We start from the raw sequence: 23,064 nt of genomic DNA, 5'->3' as shown, positions 1-23,064 counted from the left end.
ATTGCAAGTCCTGTTTCACATGCTGTTTGTTCCTGCCTGTGTAGGCAGCAGCTAGGAGGATGTGGTGCCTGGTATCACCAGTTTTAAGAGATGTCTCTCCCAAATATGATAGAGACCAGAGGAAAACTTCTTATAAATAACCCCTGGAAAACATTCTCCAACCACACTGCATGAGGTGTGTTGTTTTGTTCTCTGAAGAATGGCAGGACAGCCTCAAGAGTTATTTCAACAGTGCAAAGCTGAAATAGAGAGGTTCATCACCATCTCAGAGGTGAGCATCTTAAGGACAAGGAAGAACAAGTCTCTGCCTGAGCAAAGGAGTTTTCCCCATCACATGTTGTGAATCTTGCTGCCAAGTGCCCCTGCAGAGGTCAGGGCTCTGCCAGTTCCTGGTACCACTTTCCTGGCAAAGGGAAAGGACCCAAAGGCCAAGAAACAACTACAACTGAGTGCAAAACATCTGCTCTTGAGAAATGGGGTATGAGGATAGGAAAGGAAATCTTGGGTGTTAAAAGACTGAGATTGTCCATGCAGTATAGAATTTAAAAACAGGGAGCACAGAGGAATGCCCTGGCTTGAATACCTGCCCTGGCTTGAATACCTGCCCTGGCTGGGCTGCCTCTGCTACCATCTTACATGCAAACACTCCAGTACTTTAGTCTGAAATAGGCTGGAAAATGGACAGTTGAGAAGGAAAAACACAGCTGCTCTGTTGGACAAGCCATGTCAGCTGGGGAGGCTTTGGAGACAACGTGCTGGGAAGAAGATCTGCAAAGGAGCAGCCAGTTGAGGAAACAAATATTTACATGCCCTGCCTGTGGTACTGGAAATAAAACCCTCTTGCCAGTAAGCAATTCAGTCCAGCCCTCCTGGCCCCACCTGCTCCTGGGGGAGGGCTGGGGCTATAAAAGCCTCCAGGCAGTGAACAGAGAGGCACAGCACTGTTGGGGCTCTCCGGGGAATCCTCCTGATCCGGTGCTGACCATGGGCAAGCGAGTGGCCGTGGTGCTGGCGGGCTGCGGGGTGTTCGACGGGAGCGAGATCCACGAGGCGTCTGCTGTGCTGGTGCAGCTCAGCAGGGAGGGGGCAGAGGTAAGAGGCACCGGGAGAGGAGGGGAGAGAGGGAAGAGGCACCGGGAGAGGAGGGGAGAGAGGGAAGAGGCACCGGGAGAGGAGGGGAGAGAGGGAAGAGGCTCTGGGAGAGGAGGGGGCAGAGGGAAGAGGCACTGGGAGAGGAGGGGGCAGAGGGAAGAGGCACTGGGAGAGGAGGGGGCAGAGGGAAGAGGCACTGGGAGAGGAGGGGGCAGAGGGAAGAGGCACCGGGAGAGGAGGGGGCAGAGGGAAGAGGCACCGGGAGAGGAGGGGGCAGAGGGAAGAGGCACTGGGAGAGGAGGGGGCAGAGGGAAGAGGCTCTGGGAGAGGAGGGGAGAGAGGGAAGAGGCTCTGGGAGAGGAGGGGAGAGAGGGAAGAGGCTCTGGGAGAGGAGGGGAGAGAGGGAAGAGGCTCTGGGAGAGGAGGGGAGAGAGGGAAGAGGCACTGGGAGAGGAGGGGGCAGAGGGAAGAGGCACTGGGAGAGGCGGGGAGAGAGGGAAGAGGCACTGGGAGAGGAGGGGGCAGAGGGAAGAGGCACCTTGGCAGCTCCCGCCCCAGCTCGGGCTCCTTTCGCCCCGCTCTGCTTTCCAGCCTCCCTCTTGCAGGAGGGACTTGTCCCCCAGGAGCTCTGCAGGTTGCTGGAGAAATAGAGGAGCTCCCCAGCAGCCGAACTGCCGGGCAGGGAGGGAGGCAAAGCACAGAGCACAGCTCGGGAGCCTGGAAAACCCTCTGCTCCCCCGCGGGGGGACCGAGCTGCTGCTCCGCGCTGAGCGCGTCCCGACTCGGAAACCGACTTTCCTTGCGGCGGTCTCTGCTCTTTTTGGCTGGCACTTCCCCCTCTCTGCTTTGGTATTTCAGTTTAAAAGACTGTTTCGGGCTGTTTGAAATTAATCTTTTTTTTTAAAAACTGAAAATAGACAAGTTCTTGTGAGCTGAACTGGAAGAGGGGGGAACAGGCGGCCCTGCGGCTCCGCTGTGCCCGGAGCCACCGCGGCCCCTCTGCGAGCCTGGGAGAGGCGGGAGAGAAGCCCTGAGGGGCATTCCCCTCGGCTCTGTGGGGCAGAGCCCTTTTCCTGGGACTTGGAATTATTCTGTGCCACGCAGAGGTGAGGTCGGTGTGCTGCCTCACCAGCCCACGGTTCCGGCCGGCGTGCGGCGCTGCCCGGGGCTCAGCCCCGGTCGGCGGGGACCTCCCGTGGAGGGAGCTCAGGCGTCATTCCAGCCTTCTGCTTTTGGGTCACGATGCCTGGGGAAACAGAGGATTAGCACAGCAGGGTAGATCAGGGTGGCAGAGAACAGACTGCTTCAGCTAGAAGGGTTCTACAACTCTACTGCAGGGCCAGCCCTCTGACCAAGTTAAATCTTGCCGTTGAGGGCCTTGTCCAAATGGCTGTTAAACACTGACAGGCTTGGGGCATTGGCCACCCCTTGAGGAAGCCTGGGCCAGGGTTTGACCACTCTCTCTGCAAAGAAATGCCTCCTCATGTCCAGTCTGAACTTCCCCTGGTGCAGCTTTGAACTGTTCCCATGTGTCCTATCACTGGAGCCCTTGGAGAGGAGCTCAGAATCTCCTCCATGTTCCCTCCTCAACACCTACAGATGGAAGCCCCTAAGAAAAGGCTTCACCAGTGGCTCTTGGGACACCTTTATTTCCTAGGAAAGAGTCACTGCCCCCTCTCCAGTACTTCAGGTCCCGAAACAGGCAGTGTGGGCCAGCTTCTTTGCCTTCACCCAGCAACACCCTCATTGTCTAAGGTCAGGGTAAATGTTCCTGTGCAGAGCTACAAAAGATCTTTCTTTCTCCTCCCTATGACAATAACCTGAAGCCCCTGCCAGACACAGGGGAGCCTGCAGGTCACTGTGTTCACCAGCAAGTTTCATTCCTAACAAAGTAACTCAAGCATTTTCATTTGCTACCCATGATCTTTAACACGCTTAGGACACATGCCTGAAGGATAACAGACCTTTCCTCTCCCTCCCCAGGCAGAGCTTTATGCTCCTGATGTGGACCAGATGCACGTGGTGGACCACATGAAAGGACAGCCAACTCAGGAGAAGCGCAACGTGCTGGTGGAAAGTGCCAGGATAGCCAGGGGCAACATCAAGGATCTAGCTAAGCTGTATGTCAAGGGGCTGGATGCCCTGATCATACCAGGTAGGATGGGGTCAGCATGCTCAAAGGTTTGGGAACAGCTCAGAGACACCATGGGAGTCACGGGCTGGAGAGGAATGGGGCAGAGCTGGAAGCAGGAATTGGGAGGAGGGACATCTTACAGAATCACAGAATGGTTTGGGTTGGAAGGGACCTTAAAGATCATCTAGTTCCAACCCCCCTGCATGAGCAGGGACACCTCCCACTAGATCAGGTTGCTCAGAGCCCCATCCAACCTGGTCTTGAAGACCTCCAGGGAGGGGGCAGCCACAACCTCCCTGGGCAACCTGTTCCAGCATCTCACCAGCTGTACAGGGAAGAACTTTTTCCTAATGTCCAACCTGAATCTCCCTTCTTTAAGCTTCAAACCATTGCCCCTTGTCCTCTCACCATACACCCGTGTATGTGCCATCTGTGCTGGCACTGGGTGCTGGCTGGGACTTGTGCTAACAGAGGACATGGCCCTGCAGAAGCTGATCCGAAGAGGAGAGGGCAGATAACAGCCCATGGCAGCATCCTCTGTACCATCTGCTGAGCTTTTTCTTCCTGGGTGTAAAACTGTCCCCTCCCTCAGCAACACACCTGCCTCCTGATGAGGAGAGGAGCCTGAGTGCCTCACAAACAGAAGGTGGCCAGTCTGGCAACTCATCTGTTGTGAAAGTACAACGAGGGTTTCAGTGGGGAGGGACTGGGCCTGGAGCAAGGATTAAGAGACAAGTGAAAACATGCCAGCATGTTCCACCATCACTCAGAAAAGAGGCACAGCACCCAGCAGGGCACTGGCACCTCTCTGCTTCAGCTCTCTAGGGAAGCAAGAAAGGTGCTTTGATGTCTCATCTCCTGGCAGGCAGCTTCCAAAGGTTCATCTTGGCTCTTGTTAATTCCTTTATCAATGCTGGACAAACAGTGCCATCCACCAAATCCATTTTAGCATTCTACTAAGGAATAACTGAAAATACCCTGCCCTGGAGTACTAATCTTCTGGTCTCATCTGCTTCTCTTTTCTCAGGTGGCTTTGGAGTGGCTAAAAACCTGAGTACTTGGGCTACCCAGGGCAAGAGCTGCACTGTCTGCAAAGAGGTGGAGGATGTCCTGAAGGCATTCCATGCTGCCAAGAAGCCCATCGGCCTGTGCTGCATTTCCCCAGTGCTGGCAGCCAAAATCTTCCCGGGCTGTGAGCTGACCGTGGGCCACGACACCGAGTGTGAGCAGTAAGTAACCAGGGAGCACCAACACCAACCCAGCACGAGCACCCCAGGGGCAGCAGGGCTCCCCGGGGCTCCCAGCGCCCTGCCTGGAGAGCTCAAGTCTCGAGAGGAGCTGGATGTTGCTTCTCTGAACAAATAATCCACGCTTTTTAAATTAACCTTGGCTGGGCAGTTAAATAATCAGAGGTTGTGTCATGTACACGCTCCTCTGCTCTGTCTCTTGCTAACACTGGAGCTCGGACCTCCCTGTAATGCGGGCACGTGGCCACAGGAGGGCGCCAGAGGCTGGGAAGTGCCCGGGAATCCCATGGGATGGGGACGGTCAGGGGGCTGGGAAGCAGGAATCCGCCCTGCCCGTCCCCGGGGGCAGAGAGGGAGACCAGAGGGATTCAGTGCCCCCAAAGACAGGCTCTGAGCCAAGCATTAGTAACTAGGGCCCCTCTGCGGGCTGCACAGGTGGCAGCAGGAACTCTTCAAGTACCTGGAAGGGACCTTGTCAGCAGGCTGGGCATGCTGGACCAGCAGCCTTCCCTGTACTTTGTACATTTCTTGGCACAACTCTGGCATAAACCAGGACACTTTAAACACAGTCTTGTGTTTGCCTCCCCGATGCACGCAGCACCCATCTCAGACACCCCTTGGCTCAGGGCAGGAGAGACACCAGACCTGGCTGGTAAAGCTGAGCAGATCCTAGGTAGGAACAGGATGGTTGCACAGGACTTGGGAGTGTTAAGGAGAAGGAGGGAGGGAAACTGTCCTTATTCCCATGGGAAAGCTGTGACTGAATTCCCCCAGTGGCAGGGAAGGGACTGCAGTGGCTCTAGGAAGTAGAGCCACTTCCTTCACTTGCAGGAAGCAGGTGAAAAGGCCACCCCCAACCTAACCCCAGAGCCTGGAGTGGGCAGAGTCAAGTAGTGAAACACCTATGGTGGAACATCAAGGTCTTATTCTGGCCTTACATCCCATTTTTAACTCACTGTGATCTGGAGGTTTTCCTGGTTCTATAATCCCAGAGAAACTCCTCTGACAGGAGAAGGTGTGGATCCTACTGGGCAGGTTTTCCGTGGGGACCACCCCCCTCCCTGTGCAACCAACAGAGCTCCCCCCTCGGCCTTCGTGTGGCTGCTGTGTTTGATGAATGCTGCACGCACTGAAGGCTGGTCATGCCTCTCCTGCTCTCCCGGCAGGTGGCCCTACGCCAGGACTGCCGAGGCCCTGAAGGAGCTCGGCTGCAAACACGTCAACAAGCAGGTCTCTGAGGTCCACGTGGACGTGCAGAACAGGCTGGTGACCACCAGTGCCTTCATGTGCAACGCCCCCATCCACCAGGTCCACGACGGCATTGGAAAAATGGTCCAAGAGGTGCTCAGGCTTGCCTGAACAAAGCCCCCGAGTCCATCTCCTCTGGAGTGCAGGCACTGAGCCTCGAGGCGCGCCCCTCCCCTCCCACCCACAGCCAGCAAACCCAGACCGAGATCTGCCTCCTGGTGGCTGCTGAGGAGGGAGAGCTCCGGAGCCACGGAAGTGTTGTGTCCTGCCAAGGAGACAGCCCTTCCTGACAGCAGCTGGGCTGTGGGCAGGTGTGGAGCAGGCACTGAGTCAGGATTCCACAGGGCCCAACACAGCCACTCTCCTTGGCTCTGGGGGGCTGAGGGGCTGCCTGGGGTCTGGCAGCCACCACTGGGTCTGACCTGTTCCCACCATGGTCCCTTCCCAAGAGTCCTTACACAGGCACCTCTGCCAGGCCTTCCAAGCTCTCCACATCCCTCCACCTCACAGAAGATGGACTCAAAAGACCCTTGAGATCATCAGGTCCAACCATTAAACTCAACCAAGCCATGTTCCTCAGCACCATCTCCCAGAATCAATCACCAATGGATGAGTGGCAAAGGGAAGAACCATGGTTCTGCTACTGAATAAAATCTGACTCTTTATACATGGGCTGAGTTCTGCTGTCACTGGTTGCTTTTTAGTCAGGATTAGGATGTGCTTTTAGTGCTGCTGCTTGGCCAAGGTGCAGGGAAAACAATCTAGGAAGTCACCAGCAACACATCCCACTTGTTTTGCTGGGATTTGTCCAAACCCAAACTTGGGCATAAATATGAAAGCAGAATCAAACCAACGTTGGCATCCAGGTCTGGTGGGAAGAGGTCGAATTCTTCCCTCGAGTGACAGCAGTGTCTGATGGAAGGAGCCTCCCAGACTGCTGCGGGGCACAAAGGGTCCAGGGTGGGGTCCAGGCATCCCAGAGAAAGTGCTGCAGTTGCCAGCCCTTTCCAGTCTCTAAGAATCTTCTTTCCACAACTCTGATGGCTTAAAATAAGACATTTTATTTTAAATATCACCTTATCTTGGCAGCCACTGAGTGTTCCTGCAAACCCAGAGAGCTTGCAGCAGCAGCACTGGTAACTGCTGCTTCTGCAAAGAGCTGCAAGGTGTGAGGTGAGCAGCAGCCAGGGCAGCTGCAGCCCTCCATTGCCTCACCTTCTGCAGTTTAAACAACATCCTAAAAAAGTAGGAAGGGACAATCACTGTAAGTATAAAAAGCTGATCCCCACAGATATGTCATATAAAGAGTTCACTGCAGCTGGGCCCAAACCAAGACATTAAACTAAAAAACTCCAGCTGCTGGGAAACAAGAGATTGACCCCAGAGGTTTTGAGGCCTCTCTTTACCAAGCCAGAATGATTAGACAGTTTTTTAGCCAGAGAAGGATCTGAACAGTGTCACTGAAAAATGGGACCGTGTATGGAAAACAAAGAGCATCAACACCTGAAGAGCACAACCAAGCAACCACGTTGCTACACGTGAACAGGTCAGCAGCTGGTAACTGCTCACAAACACCAGGTGATCCACTTACAGAAAAGGCAAAACACTGACCTATATTTTCTGCAATCTCAAAAAAAAAAAAAGTAAGAAAGTGAGGCACCTGCCAAGGTACAGACACTGCAAAAATCAGTGAAATCCTGCCTCAGTAGAGGCTGGTCTTCTTCATGATCCGCAAGAACTCCTGCTGGTTCACTTCCCCATCCCCATCTCTGTCTGCCTCGTCGATCATCTCCTGCAAGAGATTTGTGTGCAGAAATTAGACACAGGGCAGGCCAGGATCAGAACTGTTCATGCAGAATTAGAACCACCTTTTAGTGACTTGTGCTGGAGGGGACAGTGTTAGCTCAGCACCAGAGTGACTGTGCTCCAAAATATTTACTAAACTAGACACTAATATTTCTTATATATATTTTTAATACAAAAATCTGTGTAGAAAATATATATTATAGGAACTTATATTGGTTTTAAACCAATGTAAACAAGGGACCAGGTATGATGTAGTTTCATCTACCAGGCACAAACCTGCAGCTCCTCATCTGTGAGATTCTCCCCCAGTTCTTTGGCGACACGCTTGAGGTTTTTGAAGGAGATTTTGCCAGTTTCATCGTCATCAAAGAGCTTGAAAGCTTTGAGAATCTCCTCTTTGGAATCTTTTTCAGCCTTAAAGAAGCAAGTACAAGTTTAAGGAAAGAAAGAAAAAAAAAAAAGCAGTGGTTATGTTGTAGGTAACAGGCTGAGCTGTAAAAGACAAGTATTAGAAAGGCTGAGAAACTGTCCTCAGAGCAACCTGAAGGATACGTGCAAAACCTCAGGGGACTCTTTCCTTCCACAGCCAGACACCTCTGGGATTTCAGTAGCAGGATCTTTCACTGTTAAATATCTGGTTTTACTCAACGTGTTTTAAGATTTTTACAACACAAACCTGATTGTTAAAGGGCCTTGGCAACAACATGACTGTTTCAACTTTCCTTGGAAAGACGAGATCAGGTACCCCTGCCTTGCAATCCTCACCTATTTTGCTGTCAGGATTAAAAGAGTGCTTTTCATCTTCCACTGGACCCAAGAGGAGATGCAAGGTACTCAGCCACCTTCCAAACTGCTTTCACTCAGAACACTTTTACAATTCACATACCATTTTCTGGGTCATCACTGCCAAGAAGTCACTGAAGCTGATTTTCCCTGTTCCTTCCTTATCAATATCAGATATCATTTTCTTGATCTCTTCTTTTTTAGGTTCAAACCCGAGTGCTCTCATGGCCACCTGTAAGGCCAAAACACATTTATAAATGATCCAAAACCATGAAAAAAACTGTGGTGGGGGCTGGGGGGGGGGGAAGCTGAACTTCACTTTGGCCAGCCCAGCCCTACAGACACCTGAGCAGCAAAGGGAAAAACGTACCTGCTGACAAGGTTTTATGCTGGAGGGGGGGGAAAACAACCTCTCCCTTGCTGTGGAAGGCCATGGACGTGTTTTTGGCCCTATTTCCTGATCAGCTGAGTGGAACTGTGCTGCAGCACCAGGCAAGCTCCTACCTTCAGCTCCTTCACGTCGATGCTCCCGGTGCCGTCGGTGTCAAACAGGTCAAAGGCCTCCTGGATCTCCTGCCTCTGCTCCTCCATCAGCTCCAGCTTGGGACTCGCCTTCTTCCTCTGGCTGGTGGATCCCAGGGAGGGCTTCTTGAAGCTGGAGGCCTTGGCACAGCAACACAAGAGCAAAGGGGGGGGTCAGGCCCAGCCCCTGAGGAGGGCTAAGCATTAAAATCAGTAAAGCTGAGAAAATGGCAGCAGGGAGAGCAAGGGGGCCCTCAGAATGAGGCCAGAGCTTGTAAGAACCATTCAAGATGATGGGAATTAGAGCAGACAAGTAAACACATCCCTTGAGTTTAACAATTCATCCAGGGACAGGCCAGCATGGCCGAGAAGGTTCCCTCCATTTCCCGTGGTGTGGAGTTAAGGGGAGATGCCGAGGTGCTGAGGTCCTCAGCCTTGAGCACTGCCTGGCAGCGAGCGCAGAAACCCCTGACTAACCCAACGTGCTGCAAACTCACCTCATGAACACAGGAAAACACCCTCCCCCGGGGGGCAGGACCCCCCCCCGAGCACGCCTGGCGAGCAGCAGAGGGCAAGACCCGTCCGCCGCCGGCGCAGGCGGCTGGAGCGCCCGAACCGCGCCCACTTGGCATTCCCGCCGCCCAACAGCGCGGCCGCGCGGCGGGGCAGGGCTCGGGCCGTGCGGGTTTCCCAGCGGGCGCCCCTTCCTGCGCACGCCGGCACCGCGCGGGCGGCTGGCATCGCGTGTGGATCGGGCGGCCGCGCAGCCGCTCAGGGGGCCCCGCGCTGGGACAGCAGCCCCAGCGGCCCGGGCTGGCGGGGGCCCGCCCCGCCGCCGGGCCGGGCCGGGAGCCGGGCAGGGGGTCGGGCCGGGCCGGGCCGCACTCACCATCTCCGGGGCCGCCGCCGGCTCCAGACCCGCCAGGCCCTGCTTCAACACCGCTCCTTCCCATTGGCTAACGGCCCAACGCCGCTGCCATGGCAACGCCCGCTGCTGATTGGTGGGTCGCCGGGCGCGGGAGGCCCCCGGGGTCTGCTATTGGCCAACGCCCTGTCGGGGCGGGTCCAAGAGGGGAGGGGCGCCGCGCCGCCTTCCCTCGAGGGGATTGGTCGCAAGGCGGGGGGCGCCAGCCAATGAGCGAGCGGCGGGCGGCTGGCGCGATGCTCAGCCCAGCGCGAGGAGCGGCGGGGTGGGCGGGGCTTCCTGGGACGGCGCGCGCTGATTGGTTGGCGGCAGGGAGGGGCGGGGCGGTGGGTGGAGCCAGAGGGCGGCTGAGGGCGGAGGTCGCCGCAGGTGCGTGAGTGAGGAGGGGGCGGTGAGGGGGCCTGAGGGGTCTGTGAGGGGCCTGGGGGGTCTGAGGGGTCTGAGGGGCTGGTGAGGGGGCCTGAGGGGCCGGTGAGGGGTCTGTGAGGGGTTTGAGGGGTCTGAGGGAGCTGGTGAGGGGGCGGTGAGGAGGCCTGAGGGGTCTGTGAGGAGGCCTGAGGGGTCTGTGAGGAGGCCTGAGGGGTCTGAGGGAGCTGGTGAGGGTCTGTGAGGAGGCCTGAGGGGTCTGTGAGGAGGCCTGAGGGGGTCTGAGGGGGCGGTGAGGGGTCTGTGAGGGGGTCTGAGGGGGCTGGTGAGGGGCCCAAGGGGTCTGTGAGGGGTGTGAGGGGGTGTGAAGGGTCTGAGGGGGCGGTGAGGGGCTAGTGAGGGGGGGGTGAAGGGCTAGTGAGGGGGCCTGAGGGGTGCAGAGTGGCAGGTGGGGGCGGCAGAGCTGGGCTGTGGTGGGCTGGGGAGCTGCGGGGTGAGGGGAGGGGTAGGGGAGGCTGTGGAGGAACCTGGGATAGGTTGTGGGGGCTGTGAGGAGAGGAGGGGCAGCTGCAGGGCTGTGGGAAGGGCTGGGGTGTGAAGGGCTGCAGGAGGGGGTGAGGAAAATGGTGGTGGGAGAAGCCCCGGGTGTGTGGAGGGTGGCTGAAGGGGTGGGAGAAGGATGAAGGGACTGGAAGAGCTGGAGGAAAACTGGAGACAGAGCAGTCCATAAATTGGGTTTTGCAGAGTTGTGAGGCCTGGCCTGAGAGAGATGTGGAGGTAGAAGGGGGGAAAGCTGGAGGGGGTATCACCCTGTGCTTCCCAAGCAGCTTGGTGTTCCTGGCTGGACAGGCACCCAGCCTGTGTTTTGGGGTTGGGGTTTTTTTGGCTTTTCCCCTGCCATTTCAAGGGGCTTTTCAGAAAAATAAAAAAAGGGAGAATGTCAAACTGTAGCTTGCAGAGTGGGGCACTCCAGGTTTTACTGCCCTGAGGCATGGTTCTGTGCTAATGGTCTAGCAGGACTGGTGTGGCTGTTCCTGGATCTCACACCCAGCTGTGCCAGCACGAGAGTGTTTGTGAAGTGAGATGGGTCAGAGCTGCTCTGGCTGAAAACCAGCCCAAGCAGAAAATGATCAGTTTTCAGCTGGTCACAGCCTTGATCCACCTCAGGACCTGAGTAATAGGAGATAATGGGAAGCATTGACTAGGAATAAGGACAATGGGCCTCTACAGCAGTAGTTCATCATAGTGGTGGTTTAAAGTGACCATAAAGCCACCAGAAGCCTTTGTGTGCAGCTTGTCTGTAGGTTGGAAACAGATCTAAATAGCCATGTTGTCTTTCTGCCTTTCCTTCATACCTCAGACAGTAGGATCCCAGCTGAGCTGGGAATTTTGTTTGCTCTTGCTGGGCAGAACAGCATATTTTAATGGAACTGGTGGCATCAACAGCCTAAGATGTGAAAACCTGGAAAATCTCAGCATGGGCTCCCCTGTTCTTGCTGGTGGGCACCAGTGGGGTGCTGGTGTTTCTCCAGGGCTGTGTCTGCTGCTGTGGAGCAGGCAGGCAGGGTGCTGCTGCAATTCTTGAGCTTCAGTTTAATTTTGTTGTTCCTAACACCCTCAAGCAGCCACATTTTGCAAGAGGGTCTTGCCAAAGCCTGCAACTGTGTTCCTGTTCTTTGGAGTGTAACTCCTCAGGAGGGGCAGGAAGCTGCTGCCAGCTGAAATAAGATGGTGTCTTTGTTACCAAGGGTGTTCTGTTACCTTAAAGAAAGTTAAATATTGTATTGTGAATAAAATAACACTCTCCTCTTTTAAAGGAATCGAGTGGGTAGTGAATCAATCACCTGAGAAATGGCTGCACACCTCAGAGTGGTGAGTTGGGGTTGGGATGGTGCCCTGTGGAGGTTTCTCTTCCAGGAACATTTTCTCACAGACCCTTCTTATGAGCATGACTGGAGGAGATGTGACCCTCTCTCTGCCTCAGTGCCTCCTCCAGAGGTGCTGCTGGGGGAAATGTGATTTACTGAGGAATAGTTTGCTGCTGTTACTGTTCCCAGGGGACCCAGGGATGCTCCAGCCCCCAGGAACACCAGGGGCTTTCTCCCTGCTGCCAAATCAATTGGTCTGGAGATTTAGTTACTCTGGGAGCATTTCTACCTGCCTTGTCGTGTTCTTCCATGTCGTGGTGCAGAGAGGGGCCCAGAGATCTGCTGGACAGTTGTAGCCTCATGTGCAGGAGGTGAGGACAGGGGATGAGTCACATTTTGCTCAGCTCAGGGAGATGCTTGGACTTTACTCTTAGGAGTATAGTTTATGAAGCTGTTCTGCTGCGTTTTCCAGGGCTCTTGTTTATAGAGACATTTCTCATTAATCCATAAGAAAGTCCTGGAAGACCAGGGAACCTCAGGCAGTTAGGAAACAATGAAACAAAAAAGAAACATAGTGCAGCATCGTGGTAGAGGGCATGAACAAGCTGTGATACCTTCACAGCACTGGAGAGATAGTCTTTCCTAGCCTAAAATCCAGGTAATCATGCATGGCCTGGCTCTCCACCTGCATTTTCTAAAGCAGCCCATCCAGCCAGGTGCAGTTACATTATCCTGGCCACCGGGTTGGCTCGTTCAGTGCTTTACTGGGAGGTGTGCTCTGTGTTGTGAGGATGATTTAAATAGTCTGCTCCCCCTCACCAGCTGGGATGCTGCAGAGACCCACGGGCTCTCCTCTGTGCTGGGAGAACGTGTCTCTGGCGTTCCGAGGCAGGCAGAGGGCGATGTTCTGCCGCCGGGAGACTCGGGCTCGGGTTTGCTGGAGGACACGCTGCAATGAGGAAGGGTACAGGGGGCAGGCAAGGGAGAAGGTGGGTAGAACCTCAGGAGAAGCTCGAAACGGGAGACCCCCTCAGCGGGGAGAGGACCCTGCCGGGGGGAAGGATGTGGCGGAGCTCAGGGGCTCGGGAAGCTGGTGAGTAAAGCAATTTCAAACCTGTTGTAGCTGGGGGAGTGACCTGCAGAGTCCTTAGGCTCACGTTCTTTCTGTATTTGTTCTCTTGCACCTCTCAAAACCAAACAGACCAGTAGACAGAACCATTACAACTTAGTTACTTATTTTAATGAGATTGTACTTTGTCTGCCCCGTTCTAGAGGGCTGCTTGTGCTTCACTGTAACTGAGCAGCTGCAGAGAGCTCTCATTTCTTCTGTGGACAACTGACACTTTGCAGTAGAACCTTTTTGTAAGGATGTAGCACTTAAAAAGTTCTGAACAATGATCTTCTTTGTGTGGTTTCACTCGGTTAAAATTCCCTTCAGCTGGATAGTGTAACTGCAGAGGTGGGGTTTGTGTAGCAACAATAAGGAGCAAATCTGTTCCCAAGCAGGACAGAACATTCTTTGTACAAGAGCTTCCTCAGACTTGTTACTTGTAGATTCTGTGTTGGCAGTAACATCTTCAGGCTCAGGCCAGTTAGATGAGTGACCAGACTGGAATTTGTTAATTAGTGACTCTAACTATTGATTTTAAAAAGCTTTAAAGGCCACTGGAATCCTGGGTTGCATAAGGAAGAGTGTGGCCAATAGGTCAAGAGAGGTCATCCTGCCCCTCTGCCCTGCCCTGGGGAAGCCACAGCTGGAGAACTGGGTCCAGTTCTGGGCTCCCCCGTTCAAGAGAGACAGGGAGCTGCTGGAGAGAGTCCAGGGGAGGGCAACAAAGGTGTCTGGGGGGTTGGAGCATCTCCCTGATGAGGAAAGGCTGAGAGAGCTGGGACTGTTCAGCCTGGAGAAGAGAAGGCTGAGGGGAGACATTATGAATACCTGCAAGTAACTAAAGGGTGGGTGCAGGAGGCTGGAGCCAGACCCTGCTCAGTAGTGCCCAGGGACAGGACGAGGGCAACGGGCACAAGCTGGAATGTGAGAAGTGCCATTGAAAGATGAGGGAAAACTTCTTTCCTGTGAGGGCGACAGAGCCCTGGGACAGGCTGCCCAAGGGGTTGTGGAGTCTCCTTCTCTGGAGATATTCCAGACCCCCCTGGATGCAGCCCTGTGGGATGTGCTGCAGGGGATCCTGCTTTAGCAGGGAGGTTGGACTGGATGATCTCTAGAGGTCCCTTCCAGTTCTGACAATTCTGTGAAAAGAGAAAGGAGCTAATGGGTAACTAAAAAGGACAAGCTGTGCCTTTACCTGACTGCTCCCTTGGCTTGGGGAAGCCAAAGTCTTGTGTGCTCTGGAAATGGTTTTGTCCTTGCTAATGGTGACAGTTTTAGTGTCCTGAATTATCTGTGCCACGTGGAGCTGATCCTGTTTGCTTTACCATCAGGGCAGAGTTTTTCAGAGCCTGTCCCATTTTCCTTCCCTGCTACATGAACCACTTGGTCATGAGGCAGAGTCCTGCCAAGTACCCACTGGTGTTTGAGCCCTGGGGACCTTTAGCAGGTCCCAACCTTTCAGCTGCTTTGATGGCACAGGCACATTGAAGGGTCTCTTGATATCTGAATGTAGGATCCCCCAGTTAAACTGAGTCCTTGTGCAAAACGCCAGCACATTCAGATCTCAGGGAGCTGAGATCAGTTTCCTTGTGCAGTTTGGTGTGTGTCTGCTTGCTGAGCTGCCTTCTCCCTGTCTCTGCAGGCTGGTAAGAGATGTGCAGTGATCGGCGGGTCAGGGTTCTTGGGCCAGCACATGGTGGAGCAGCTCCTGGAGAAGGGTTATGTGGTCAACGTGTTTGATATTCAGAAGAGATTTGACAGTGACCAAGTGCAGTTCTTCCTGGGAGACCTTTGTGACAAAGAGGTACAGCCTAACAGCACATGGCACGGGTGGATGGAAGGGTGGCTGTTTAAGTAAATGTTCCTCTCAGCAGCTCACTCAGCCTTGCCCAAGGTGCTCACACACCTGAGGGCATTGCCCAGGTTTTAAAGGGTATGCAGATGTGCCCCTCAACCTTCCCTGTGAAGTCAGCAGCCACAGCAGCTTCCATCTAGATCACTTAAAGAAATGCACTTACATCTGAAGCTGGAAGGATCTGGTTTCTGCTCAGCCCTGCAGCCTGGTGACAGCCACCATTGGGAGCTGAGGGTGGGTGCTGTCCTGGGGACCCTCAGGAGAAGGCCAGAACACCTCACTCCTCTCAGCCAGGCACACCAGGACCTCTGGCCTTAACTCAGCCATGTATGTGAGCCTGGGCAAAACATTTCTATGCCAGGTGAGGAGATGTCTCCCCACCAGCTCAAGTATCATGTCTCAGAGCTTTGTGACAGTCCCCCCAACCCCAGGCAGTGCCATGGGGCACTGCTGGCTGCTCAACCTGCTGCTGGCTGAGCTTGCTAACTCCTATTTCCAGGTAATTTTGAGTCTCATACCTGCACTTGACACTATTTCAAGTAGTTAAGTCTGAATAGCCTCCAGGTCTCTAAAAGTTCCCAGGTTCTTCTCTGGAAGGAAAAGATGATGTAGTGCTTTTTGCCTAGGAAGGAGTGGGATGTTGTGAGGCTATTAGAAAGAAATTCTTCACCCTGAGGGTGGGAAGACACTGGAACAGGTTGCCCAGGAAGGTTGTGGCTGCTCCATCCCTAGAGGTGTTCAAGGCCAGGTTGGATGAGGCTTGTGCAGCCTGGTCTGGTGGGAGGTGTCCCTGCCCATGGCAGGGGGTTGGAACCTGATGATCTTTAGGGTCTCTTGCAACCTTCACCATTCTATGATTCTCAGATCCTGGACACTAATCCTATTCCAGCTGCTCACCTTTATGGAAGGAACGTGCCTTGAAATTTAAGTTTTGTTTCCATGAGAGAAAGAATTGTGTTTTATTTCCTTTTCTCTTTTTTACCTGAGCAGGCAGGATAATTCACTGCTGTCTCTTGTGCTGTACCTCCCAGGCTTTGCTCCCAGCTTTACAAGGGGTGTCAGTGGTATTTCATTGTGCATCACCAGCACCTTCAAGTGACAACAGGGAGCTGTTTTACAAGGTGAATTTTATGGGAACCAAAGCAGTCATTGAAGCCTGCAAAGAAGCTGGAGTGCAGGTAAGGGTGGAAAAGCAGATGGGGACCCTAAGAAGCTAATGTGACTTTATAACAGCTGCAGCCCAGACTGATTTCAGTTTTGTTTGATAGAGAATACTGAATTCCTATGTGTTCTGTGGAAATTGTTAGAAGAGAGAGACTCTGTTGCTCTCCCCCTTAGTGTCTGGTGTGAGCTCAGTCCATGCTTGCCACAGAAAACAGGCACATTGCAGTCCTCCTGCCTGCAGGAAAAGCATCCACTAAAATCTGTCCTTCTAGATACCTGGGAATCGCTGACGGGAGAACCATGACTGGCAAGTGGAGTCTTCATGCTGTAATAGGGGGACAGCTCTAAAGGGAGCTTTTCCAGCATTCCTGGCAGCAATTACCCGTGTGAATTCCTTGACATATAATGAGAAGGAACACACTTGTGCCATAAACTCAGTATAATTTGATTTAGAAAGTAGTTTGCTCACAAGAGAAAGAGCCAGAGGAAGCCAGGCTGCTGTTCAGGCAAGATTGTGTTGTGGTTTTTAATCCTTATGTTATTTTGATACCACATGAGTTTTCATTTAAGCTGTCAGCATATTTTCAAGCACGGTGCCTGTGAAGGTCCCTCACTTGTCCTGGGTGGAGATTTTGCCTCCAAACCCTGCATTTTCTGCCATGTCCACATATCGATACCGAAGGGATAATATTTCAAATTAAATAATGTCCAACAGATAGGACTTCCAGCCCCACAGTTTGCTTTTTATTGGTTGTTTTTCCCCTTCTCATGGAATAAGCTGGTGTAGGAAACGGGCCATAGGGTGTTTACCTTCAGGCTTAGTCTGTGTTCTGTCAGAGCAACGAGTCAAGTCTTGTTGGGACTTGCTGGATCTACTCATCTTTCTATTACAGTGTCAATCTTGTTTAAAACCACTTTGCTGATTACTCAAATACATCTCTGTCTTCCTGTTTTGAACCCACTAGGGTACATTTCTATCCAGCAAAAACACCCAAGATAAGAAATTCTTTCCTGGTTTAGTCTGCCACGATATTGTTATCACCCAGATGAGCAAATATACCTTAAAACACTTGCTGTGTGTGAAGTGCTACAGTGTGCTGAGCCAAGTGGGCATTCTTGATTTTCCTGGAGGTGCTTTCCCCTTGACTGGCTGCCTTGGGTGTTTGCTGAAATGTTTTAATCTTCTTTAGGTAGCACTAAACAATGTGGCAGAGTCAATTAAGAGAGTGGGAGTTTCCTCACCTGCAGTTTCAGATAAGGTTCTGTTAGCCCATGTTCTTCCAGACTTTGTTTGTTATCTGTAGAATCAGTGGATTAAACATTATTATTGTCTTTATTCAGCCTTTGTAAATAATCACTCTTTTGTCTTAGGCTTTAAACAACTGTTTTCTTTCCCATCCATTGCAGAAGCTGGTGTTAACTAGCAGTGCCAGTGTGGTTTTTGAGGGCACAGACATAAAAAATGGATCCGAAGACCTCCCGTATGCAAAAAACCCAATCGACTATTACACAGAGACAAAGATCCTGCAGGAGAAGGTATGTGTCATCAGATGCTGAACACTCTGGTTTTCCATGCTTAAAACTGCCCTTCCCAAAGTAGGGCATGCCCTAAGGGACACACCAGGCTCTTCAAGACTGAACAGATCTCTCTTGTTCTCCAGAATCTCTGTCATTAAAAGAAGCCTCTCCTCCTCACAGCTGCAGGGAAGTCTGTGCAGCACCCTGCATGTGCAGCAGTGCCTGCCAGAGTTCTTGGAGTGTAACTCAAATAGGAAATTCCCTTTTAGCCCTCTTACTCCTAGCATGGATGCTCAGGAGCTATGGATTCATTGGTCTGTCACAGAAGTTTGGCAGGTGGCTGCTCCTTGTGCCTTCCGCAAATGACCCGCAGCCTTTTCCCTGGGCATGTGGATGGGCTGCTCCAGGGGCTGCTTTCCTGGCAGCTCTCTGGAGTCTAAATCCATCAACACTCAGTTCTGTCTCCCTTGGCTAGGGAAACTCCCAAGTGGTGCGTTGACTTCATGAAAAGGGAATAAAATCTGTGGTGTTAAATGAGAGGAGCAAAGAGTTCCCTTCCTTTGCCTGTCAATCCATCAAGTGTTCAACAAGGAAATCAGATTTTTGTCTGTTTCTCTCTTTAAAGAGTAGTGGGAGAGGGGATGAGAACACAGGATTTGTAAAGATAAGGGTGGAGAGGAGCTTTTCACTGGTGTCTTCCCTCTTTTGTGATGATCCTGGATTATATCTCTAAGCCATATTTTCCTTCCCAGCCTTTCTCTCCTGATCTGGGTGCTTTTTTCCCCCCCAGGAGGTGCTCAGGGCAAATGACCCAGACAACAATTTTTTCACTACTGCTATTCGTCCCCATGGAATCTTTGGTCCTAGGGACCCTCAGCTTGTTCCCATCCTCATCCAAGCAGCCAAGAGTGGCAAAATGAAGTTCATCATTGGGTGAGCAAGTCATTTTACAGCTTTTGTTGAAACTGAGGTTGAACCTACAAAGCCTTTTTGAAGGGAGTAATACTAAATCAGCAGTGGTGTTGTGGCATGCCAAAAATGTTTCTTTCATTTTTCACTTGTGATCCAGGATACTTATTAAGAAAATGCTGCAGTGTTAGGGACTCGTGCACTGAGGTGGTGAATGTTCATGATGCAAAACAAATATCAGTGGGGAAAGCTGACCTAGCTTGAGATGTCTTTGCATTGTCTAAAGAGCTGTCCTGCTTAATACGAGAGAGCTCAGATTATTTGCTGTTAATTTAATTAAGATACACTTCTGGTATTTGAGGTTCTTGCCATTAAAAGGCCTTTCTGGCAGGGCATTTATCATTATAAGATCAAAGATTCTTGCCTTGTTATTGAGCCTTGCAGAGCTTCTGGTGGGCCACTGACATTTCAGAGCAAGGAATATTTCAAGCTACTACTGAGGATCTATGTCTTGATTGCATTATGCTCTTGAATGTCCTCTTTCATTTAGAGTAGGTTTTTATTGCATGCAAGGAGCTGGTTTGTGTGCATATGTGCACGTGTGCAGGTGTGCTTGGGGGAGAAAGAAGGAAGGGAAGAGGGCTGTGGGGTTTTTTGGGGTTAGGGGATTTTTATTCTCCCTTTCAGTTCACTTCTGAATTGACCTCCCAAACTGCTCTGTGAGCAGCAAACCTGCACAGACTCCAGGTTTCTGCTCTGTGCAAGTCTGCATCCTCCTCCAGCTCCAACACGAGCTCCTCACTTGATTTTTCCTACTGCTGTGCAGAGCTGTACATCCCTTCGAAGAGCACAAATAAACAGCCACTCACCTGTGACCACAGGGAAAGAAAGTGATGCTTTCTGAGGATGCTGGGCTGCAGCAATACTCATATGACCAGAGGAGTGTGGTGATGTTGCTGTTTGATTGAGCTGCACTCTTGGAAGTGAGATGTGGATTCATGTTCATTTTCTGCACCCATGTAGAAACAGATTTCACACAGTGGCTTAAATGTAACACAGTGGGTTAAATCTGTTGCAGCTCAGGCTGATGTTGGCTTTTTGAGAGACTAAGTTAGAATTTCATGAGCTGAGAAATCCATAATTGAAAGCTTGTCCTGAAGTGACTTTCCTTGTGCTAGTTACCACTGGGTGTTTGTTCTGCTTTAGAGGATCATTCTGCTGATTCCAAGACTTGTAGGATTTGCTACACCTGGGAACTTGGGAACTCATGAGGTTTAAAAATGGTATTACAGGGATATAAATTTGGAGGGCCTTGACAAGAGCTGAGACAGTAACAGCTTTTCCTCTGTCTCCAAAATAATGTGCAATGATTTAATCTCTCTGACAGGGTCTAGCCTGAAGTTGCAGCACAAGAGAGCAGGAGAAGAGGAAACCTGGAATAAATATATCTTGTGTGAAAGTCCTTACTTTTGCCCCAAGCAGATTTTTCAACCTAACTTGCCCTGGGGCTAAACTTCTTCCTTTTGTCTGTGCAGGGATGGAAAGAACTTGGTGGATTTCACCTATGTGGAAAACGTGGTTCATGGACACATCCTGGCTGCAGAACATCTTCAGAAAGACTCTGCCCTGTGTGGGAAGGTAAGGACAGACCTGGGAAGGGAGGGCAGTGGGTGTCCCCTGGCTGAACTTCATCTACAAGTCTTGCTTGACTCTGGAGCTCATCCTGACTTTTGTCTGTACTTATCATCCCTCTTGGAGAGGAGAGGAACTTGCACACAAAAGGGGGCATTTTTTTTCTGCCTGTGGGTGTAATGAAGGGTTGCCCATCTGGAGACCACTGTGCAACCACATGGGCTCTGATCTATGAACACACTTCAACTTCATGCTATAAAACTCCTTGTGAAAGCAAATCCAGGCAGAGTTGTGGGCAGCCAAGAGGCATGCATAAGAAACAGGGTTATTTGGCTTTTACAATGGAGTTCAGAACAGGAGAAGCTTTTCTGGATTCCCCTGGCTCAGCACAGACAGCTGGGCTGCTTTCATCTGCCCCTGCTGTGTCATTCCATTTGTCTGACCATTTAGGAGTGACCTTCAGCTTTGCAGTGTCAGAAGTCACTGCCTTGCTCAGCAAAGGGGTTCCTCACTGTTCAGCCAGAGGTTGCTCATGCACGGCAGTTTCTCATGCAAATATGTTCTCAGTCGAGTCAGGGGGTCAGTCTCCTCAGCGTGGGCCATCACAGAGACCAGTTAGTGAAAACCACAGTGATCTTATCATCTACCTTTTTGTCTTCCTCTCTTTCAGGCATTTCATATCACAAATGATGAACCAATTCCTTTCTGGGCTTTCATGTCCCGTATCTTGACCGGCCTGAACTACGACCCTCCCAAGTACCACATTCCCTATTGGCTGGCATATTACCTGGCCCTGTTCCTGTCCCTGCTGCTGTGGCTGCTGAGCCCGCTGGTCACCATCAAGCCCACTTTCACCCCCATGAGGGTAGCATTGGCTGGAACCTTTCACTACTATAGCTGTGAACGGGCCAAGAGAGACATGGGCTACAGCCCCGTGGTCAGCTTGGATGAAGCCATAGAGAGGACTCTGCAGAGCTACCCCCACCTGCGCCGGGCCAAGGCCTGACAAGTCCTTGATGGATTTTATGGTTTTGCCACTTGATTTCTATAATTGCTTTGATTTGACATCTTAGCACGAACACCGAAGCAAATTTTACTGATTCTCTGGAACAGGGAGTTTTCCCCAAGTCCTTCCTCCTCCTCGCTGTTTTCACGGTGGCTTGAGAAGAGCTCATGTAGGAGCTGTGCCAGCAGTTCTGTTCTTTGATGTGACTCCTGGTCTTGAAACAGCTGCTGAACCCTGTGGACTATGAATAAACACCCTGTTGTGCCCTCTTCAATCCCAGCACATCAGCATTCCTCGGGCTTCTCCCTCCACCCTTGTCCTCTGTTTTGTTGCTCTGGTGATAACAGACACCTCTTCTCCGAGCTGCAGCCTGGCTCATGCAACACTGCTCTGGGCTGGTTCCTCTCTGGGGCTGGGCTTTTTTCCATACAAGAGCAATGAAAGAGACACTCATGCCAAGGAGGAGTTCTGCCTCCATCTCTGAAACCATTGCAGCTTGTTTTGTTACTCCCTCCATGACTGGTGGGTGATTTGGCTTCTTCCTGAGGCAGCAGAAGGAAACCAAGGCAAGCTCGGCCTCTCTGTAAGGAAGCACATGCCTGTGTTTCTGCAGAAGCCTATTTCTTTTCAAAAAAACCCAAATAAATCAAGATGACTTCCTAATTTTGTGTCCCATCTTTGAGAGGGCAGCTCCCATTCTGACCATCTCAGCAGAACGAGGCCTTTCATTGTTCCCAGAGTGTGGGGAGGGCTCTGTGCCTGCTGTCAGTCAGCACGGGCTGTTTTCCCATCACTCGCTTCCCATAAGAGCTGCATTGGCTGGAAGATCCCACTGCATCAGCTCATCTTGTCTGACATGTTATTTCTGGTCATGGTGATTTTTTTGTTGCTTTGACCACTTATTACAGGGGAAAAAACCCCCTCTTTTCCACAAGAAAATTATGATCATAATAGCGTCTTCACCACGCTGCTTAGTCTGACATTTAGATTGTGTGCTTTACCCTATAATCTTCCTAAGTGCTTCAGTCCTCTTTTGTTTTTAAATGAAGAGTTTAGGGCAGAGTTGGACCTTCCCACTGTGCCAGTTCCTGGCTCCTCAGGAGTTTTTGGTGGTTTAGATTTCAGCAGTATGGGAAGTGCCTCCTGGAATGAGCCTTAACCTCATCTGGGAGCCTGATGTGCTGCTCAAACCCTCTAGAAACCAGTTTTATTTTAACTTGGGGCTGTTTTCTGGAGAGTTTTACATTGGGCTTTTTTTGCTGTTTAACAGCCAGCTGGTTTCACCAGCCTTTGCTTGCTTGATCTTGAAGTAAATAATAAAAACAAGCCAGGTGCTTGGCCCAGTTCCCACAGGTCTGGTTTGCACTGGTCAGTCACCTTGGCCCCTTTTTTACCTCCAGCCTATAGTGTTAAATATCCAAAGCTTGAATTCTGGAGTGCAATTCTTCTGCAGAGTGTTGTTTAAGAAGCCCTGTTCTTCCTAGGTTTTCTGGAATCTACTTGTTTCATCCCACATCCCATTCCAGTGGGAGACAGATCCTGTGTTCAAGGAGCTGAGCTGTGTTGCCCTCGGTGGGATGCGTCAAGGTGCTGGCACAAATTCAGTGTTAATGGAAAGACTCTTCCTCCCCTTTCTTTAAGTGTGTACCAGTGCCCCATCCATGTACAAAGAATAAAAGATGACACATAAAAAGAAGACTCATGGTGGAGCCAAGCATGGCTTGATTCCCAAGGTTTTGGAACTCCGGGTGCAGCACAGCAGAGCTGGGGCAGGGGTGACACTGCCCTGACAGAGGTGCTGCGAGAAGGGGATGGAACTGGAGTCAAAGCAGCAGGTACTACCAGTGCTTGGAGTTACAAAAAACGGGTAAAAGCACA

At 51.7% G+C, this 23,064-nt stretch overlaps 3 protein-coding genes across 7 annotated transcripts; 2 read left to right on the top strand and 1 right to left on the bottom strand.

Moving 5' to 3' along the window:
* Nucleotides 1-928: 928 nt before the first annotated feature.
* LOC127389692 (glutamine amidotransferase-like class 1 domain-containing protein 3, mitochondrial) lies at nt 929-6,425 on the top strand. The gene is made up of 4 exons (XM_051630435.1): nt 929-1,092; nt 3,076-3,247; nt 4,254-4,455; nt 5,640-6,425. The coding sequence occupies exons 1-4, from the start codon at nt 985-987 to the stop codon at nt 5,830-5,832; spliced, it is 675 nt and encodes a 224-aa protein (XP_051486395.1). The 5' UTR covers nt 929-984; the 3' UTR covers nt 5,833-6,425.
* A 256-nt stretch (nt 6,426-6,681) lies between these two features.
* On the bottom strand, nt 6,682-9,479 carry LOC127389693 (centrin-2). Of its 3 annotated transcripts, none has more exons than XM_051630438.1 (6): nt 9,330-9,479; nt 8,815-8,973; nt 8,414-8,542; nt 7,804-7,941; nt 7,382-7,513; nt 6,682-6,765 (listed from the first exon to the last, which is right to left on the bottom strand). In XM_051630438.1, exons 1-5 carry the CDS (start codon nt 9,462-9,464, stop codon nt 7,424-7,426), a joined length of 651 nt encoding a protein of 216 aa, XP_051486398.1. In that variant the 5' UTR covers nt 9,465-9,479; the 3' UTR covers nt 6,682-6,765; nt 7,382-7,423. The 3 variants fall into 3 exon arrangements, with proteins under 3 accessions (XP_051486398.1, XP_051486397.1, XP_051486396.1); XM_051630437.1 differs by lacking the exon at nt 6,682-6,765 and adding an exon at nt 6,772-6,958; XM_051630436.1 differs by lacking the exon at nt 6,682-6,765 and having other exon boundaries at nt 7,304-7,513.
* A 613-nt stretch (nt 9,480-10,092) lies between these two features.
* On the top strand, nt 10,093-21,849 carry NSDHL (NAD(P) dependent steroid dehydrogenase-like). Of its 3 annotated transcripts, XM_051630375.1 has the most exons (8): nt 10,093-10,126; nt 11,941-11,995; nt 14,745-14,906; nt 15,989-16,135; nt 17,529-17,657; nt 18,430-18,572; nt 20,084-20,186; nt 20,851-21,849. In XM_051630375.1, exons 2-8 carry the CDS (start codon nt 11,975-11,977, stop codon nt 21,184-21,186), a joined length of 1,041 nt encoding a protein of 346 aa, XP_051486335.1. In that variant the 5' UTR covers nt 10,093-10,126; nt 11,941-11,974; the 3' UTR covers nt 21,187-21,849. The 3 variants fall into 3 exon arrangements, with proteins under 3 accessions (XP_051486335.1, XP_051486338.1, XP_051486336.1); XM_051630378.1 differs by lacking the exon at nt 14,745-14,906 and having other exon boundaries at nt 10,100-10,126; XM_051630376.1 differs by lacking the exons at nt 10,093-10,126; nt 11,941-11,995 and adding an exon at nt 12,675-13,084.
* Nucleotides 21,850-23,064: the final 1,215 nt, after the last annotated feature.

This window comes from Apus apus, chromosome 12 (assembly GCF_020740795.1).
Source record: "Apus apus isolate bApuApu2 chromosome 12, bApuApu2.pri.cur, whole genome shotgun sequence".
NCBI classification, from domain to species: domain Eukaryota; kingdom Metazoa; phylum Chordata; class Aves; order Apodiformes; family Apodidae; genus Apus; species Apus apus.
The sequence above is the reverse complement of the archived record's forward strand: the minus strand, read 5'-3'. Positions and strand labels throughout refer to the sequence as shown.

What these genes read in the sequence shown, in the direction of transcription:
- NSDHL (XM_051630375.1), top strand. Translation starts at nt 11,975, where the DNA reads ATGGCTGCACACCTCAGAGTG. An exon ending in GCAAAGAAGCTGGAGTGCAG is followed by an intron (nt 16,136 to 17,528) that starts GTAAGGGTGGAA and finishes CATCCATTGCAG; the next exon opens with AAGCTGGTGTTAACTAGCAG. An exon ending in AAAATGAAGTTCATCATTGG is followed by an intron (nt 18,573 to 20,083) that starts GTGAGCAAGTCA and finishes TTGTCTGTGCAG; the next exon opens with GGATGGAAAGAACTTGGTGG.
- LOC127389693 (XM_051630438.1), bottom strand. Translation starts at nt 9,464, where the DNA reads ATGCCAAGTGGGCGCGGTTCGGGCGCTCCAGCCGCCTGCGCCGGCGGC. An exon ending in TGTTTTCCTGTGTTCATGAG is followed by an intron (nt 8,974 to 9,329) that starts GTGAGTTTGCAG and finishes TGCTGTGCCAAG; the next exon opens with GCCTCCAGCTTCAAGAAGCC. An exon ending in TCACAGATGAGGAGCTGCAG is followed by an intron (nt 7,514 to 7,803) that starts GTTTGTGCCTGG and finishes AATCTCTTGCAG; the next exon opens with GAGATGATCGACGAGGCAGA.
- LOC127389692 (XM_051630435.1), top strand. Translation starts at nt 985, where the DNA reads ATGGGCAAGCGAGTGGCCGTGGTGCTGGCGGGCTGCGGGGTGTTCGAC. An exon ending in TCAGCAGGGAGGGGGCAGAG is followed by an intron (nt 1,093 to 3,075) that starts GTAAGAGGCACC and finishes CTCCCTCCCCAG; the next exon opens with GCAGAGCTTTATGCTCCTGA. An exon ending in CACGACACCGAGTGTGAGCA is followed by an intron (nt 4,456 to 5,639) that starts GTAAGTAACCAG and finishes CTCTCCCGGCAG; the next exon opens with GTGGCCCTACGCCAGGACTG.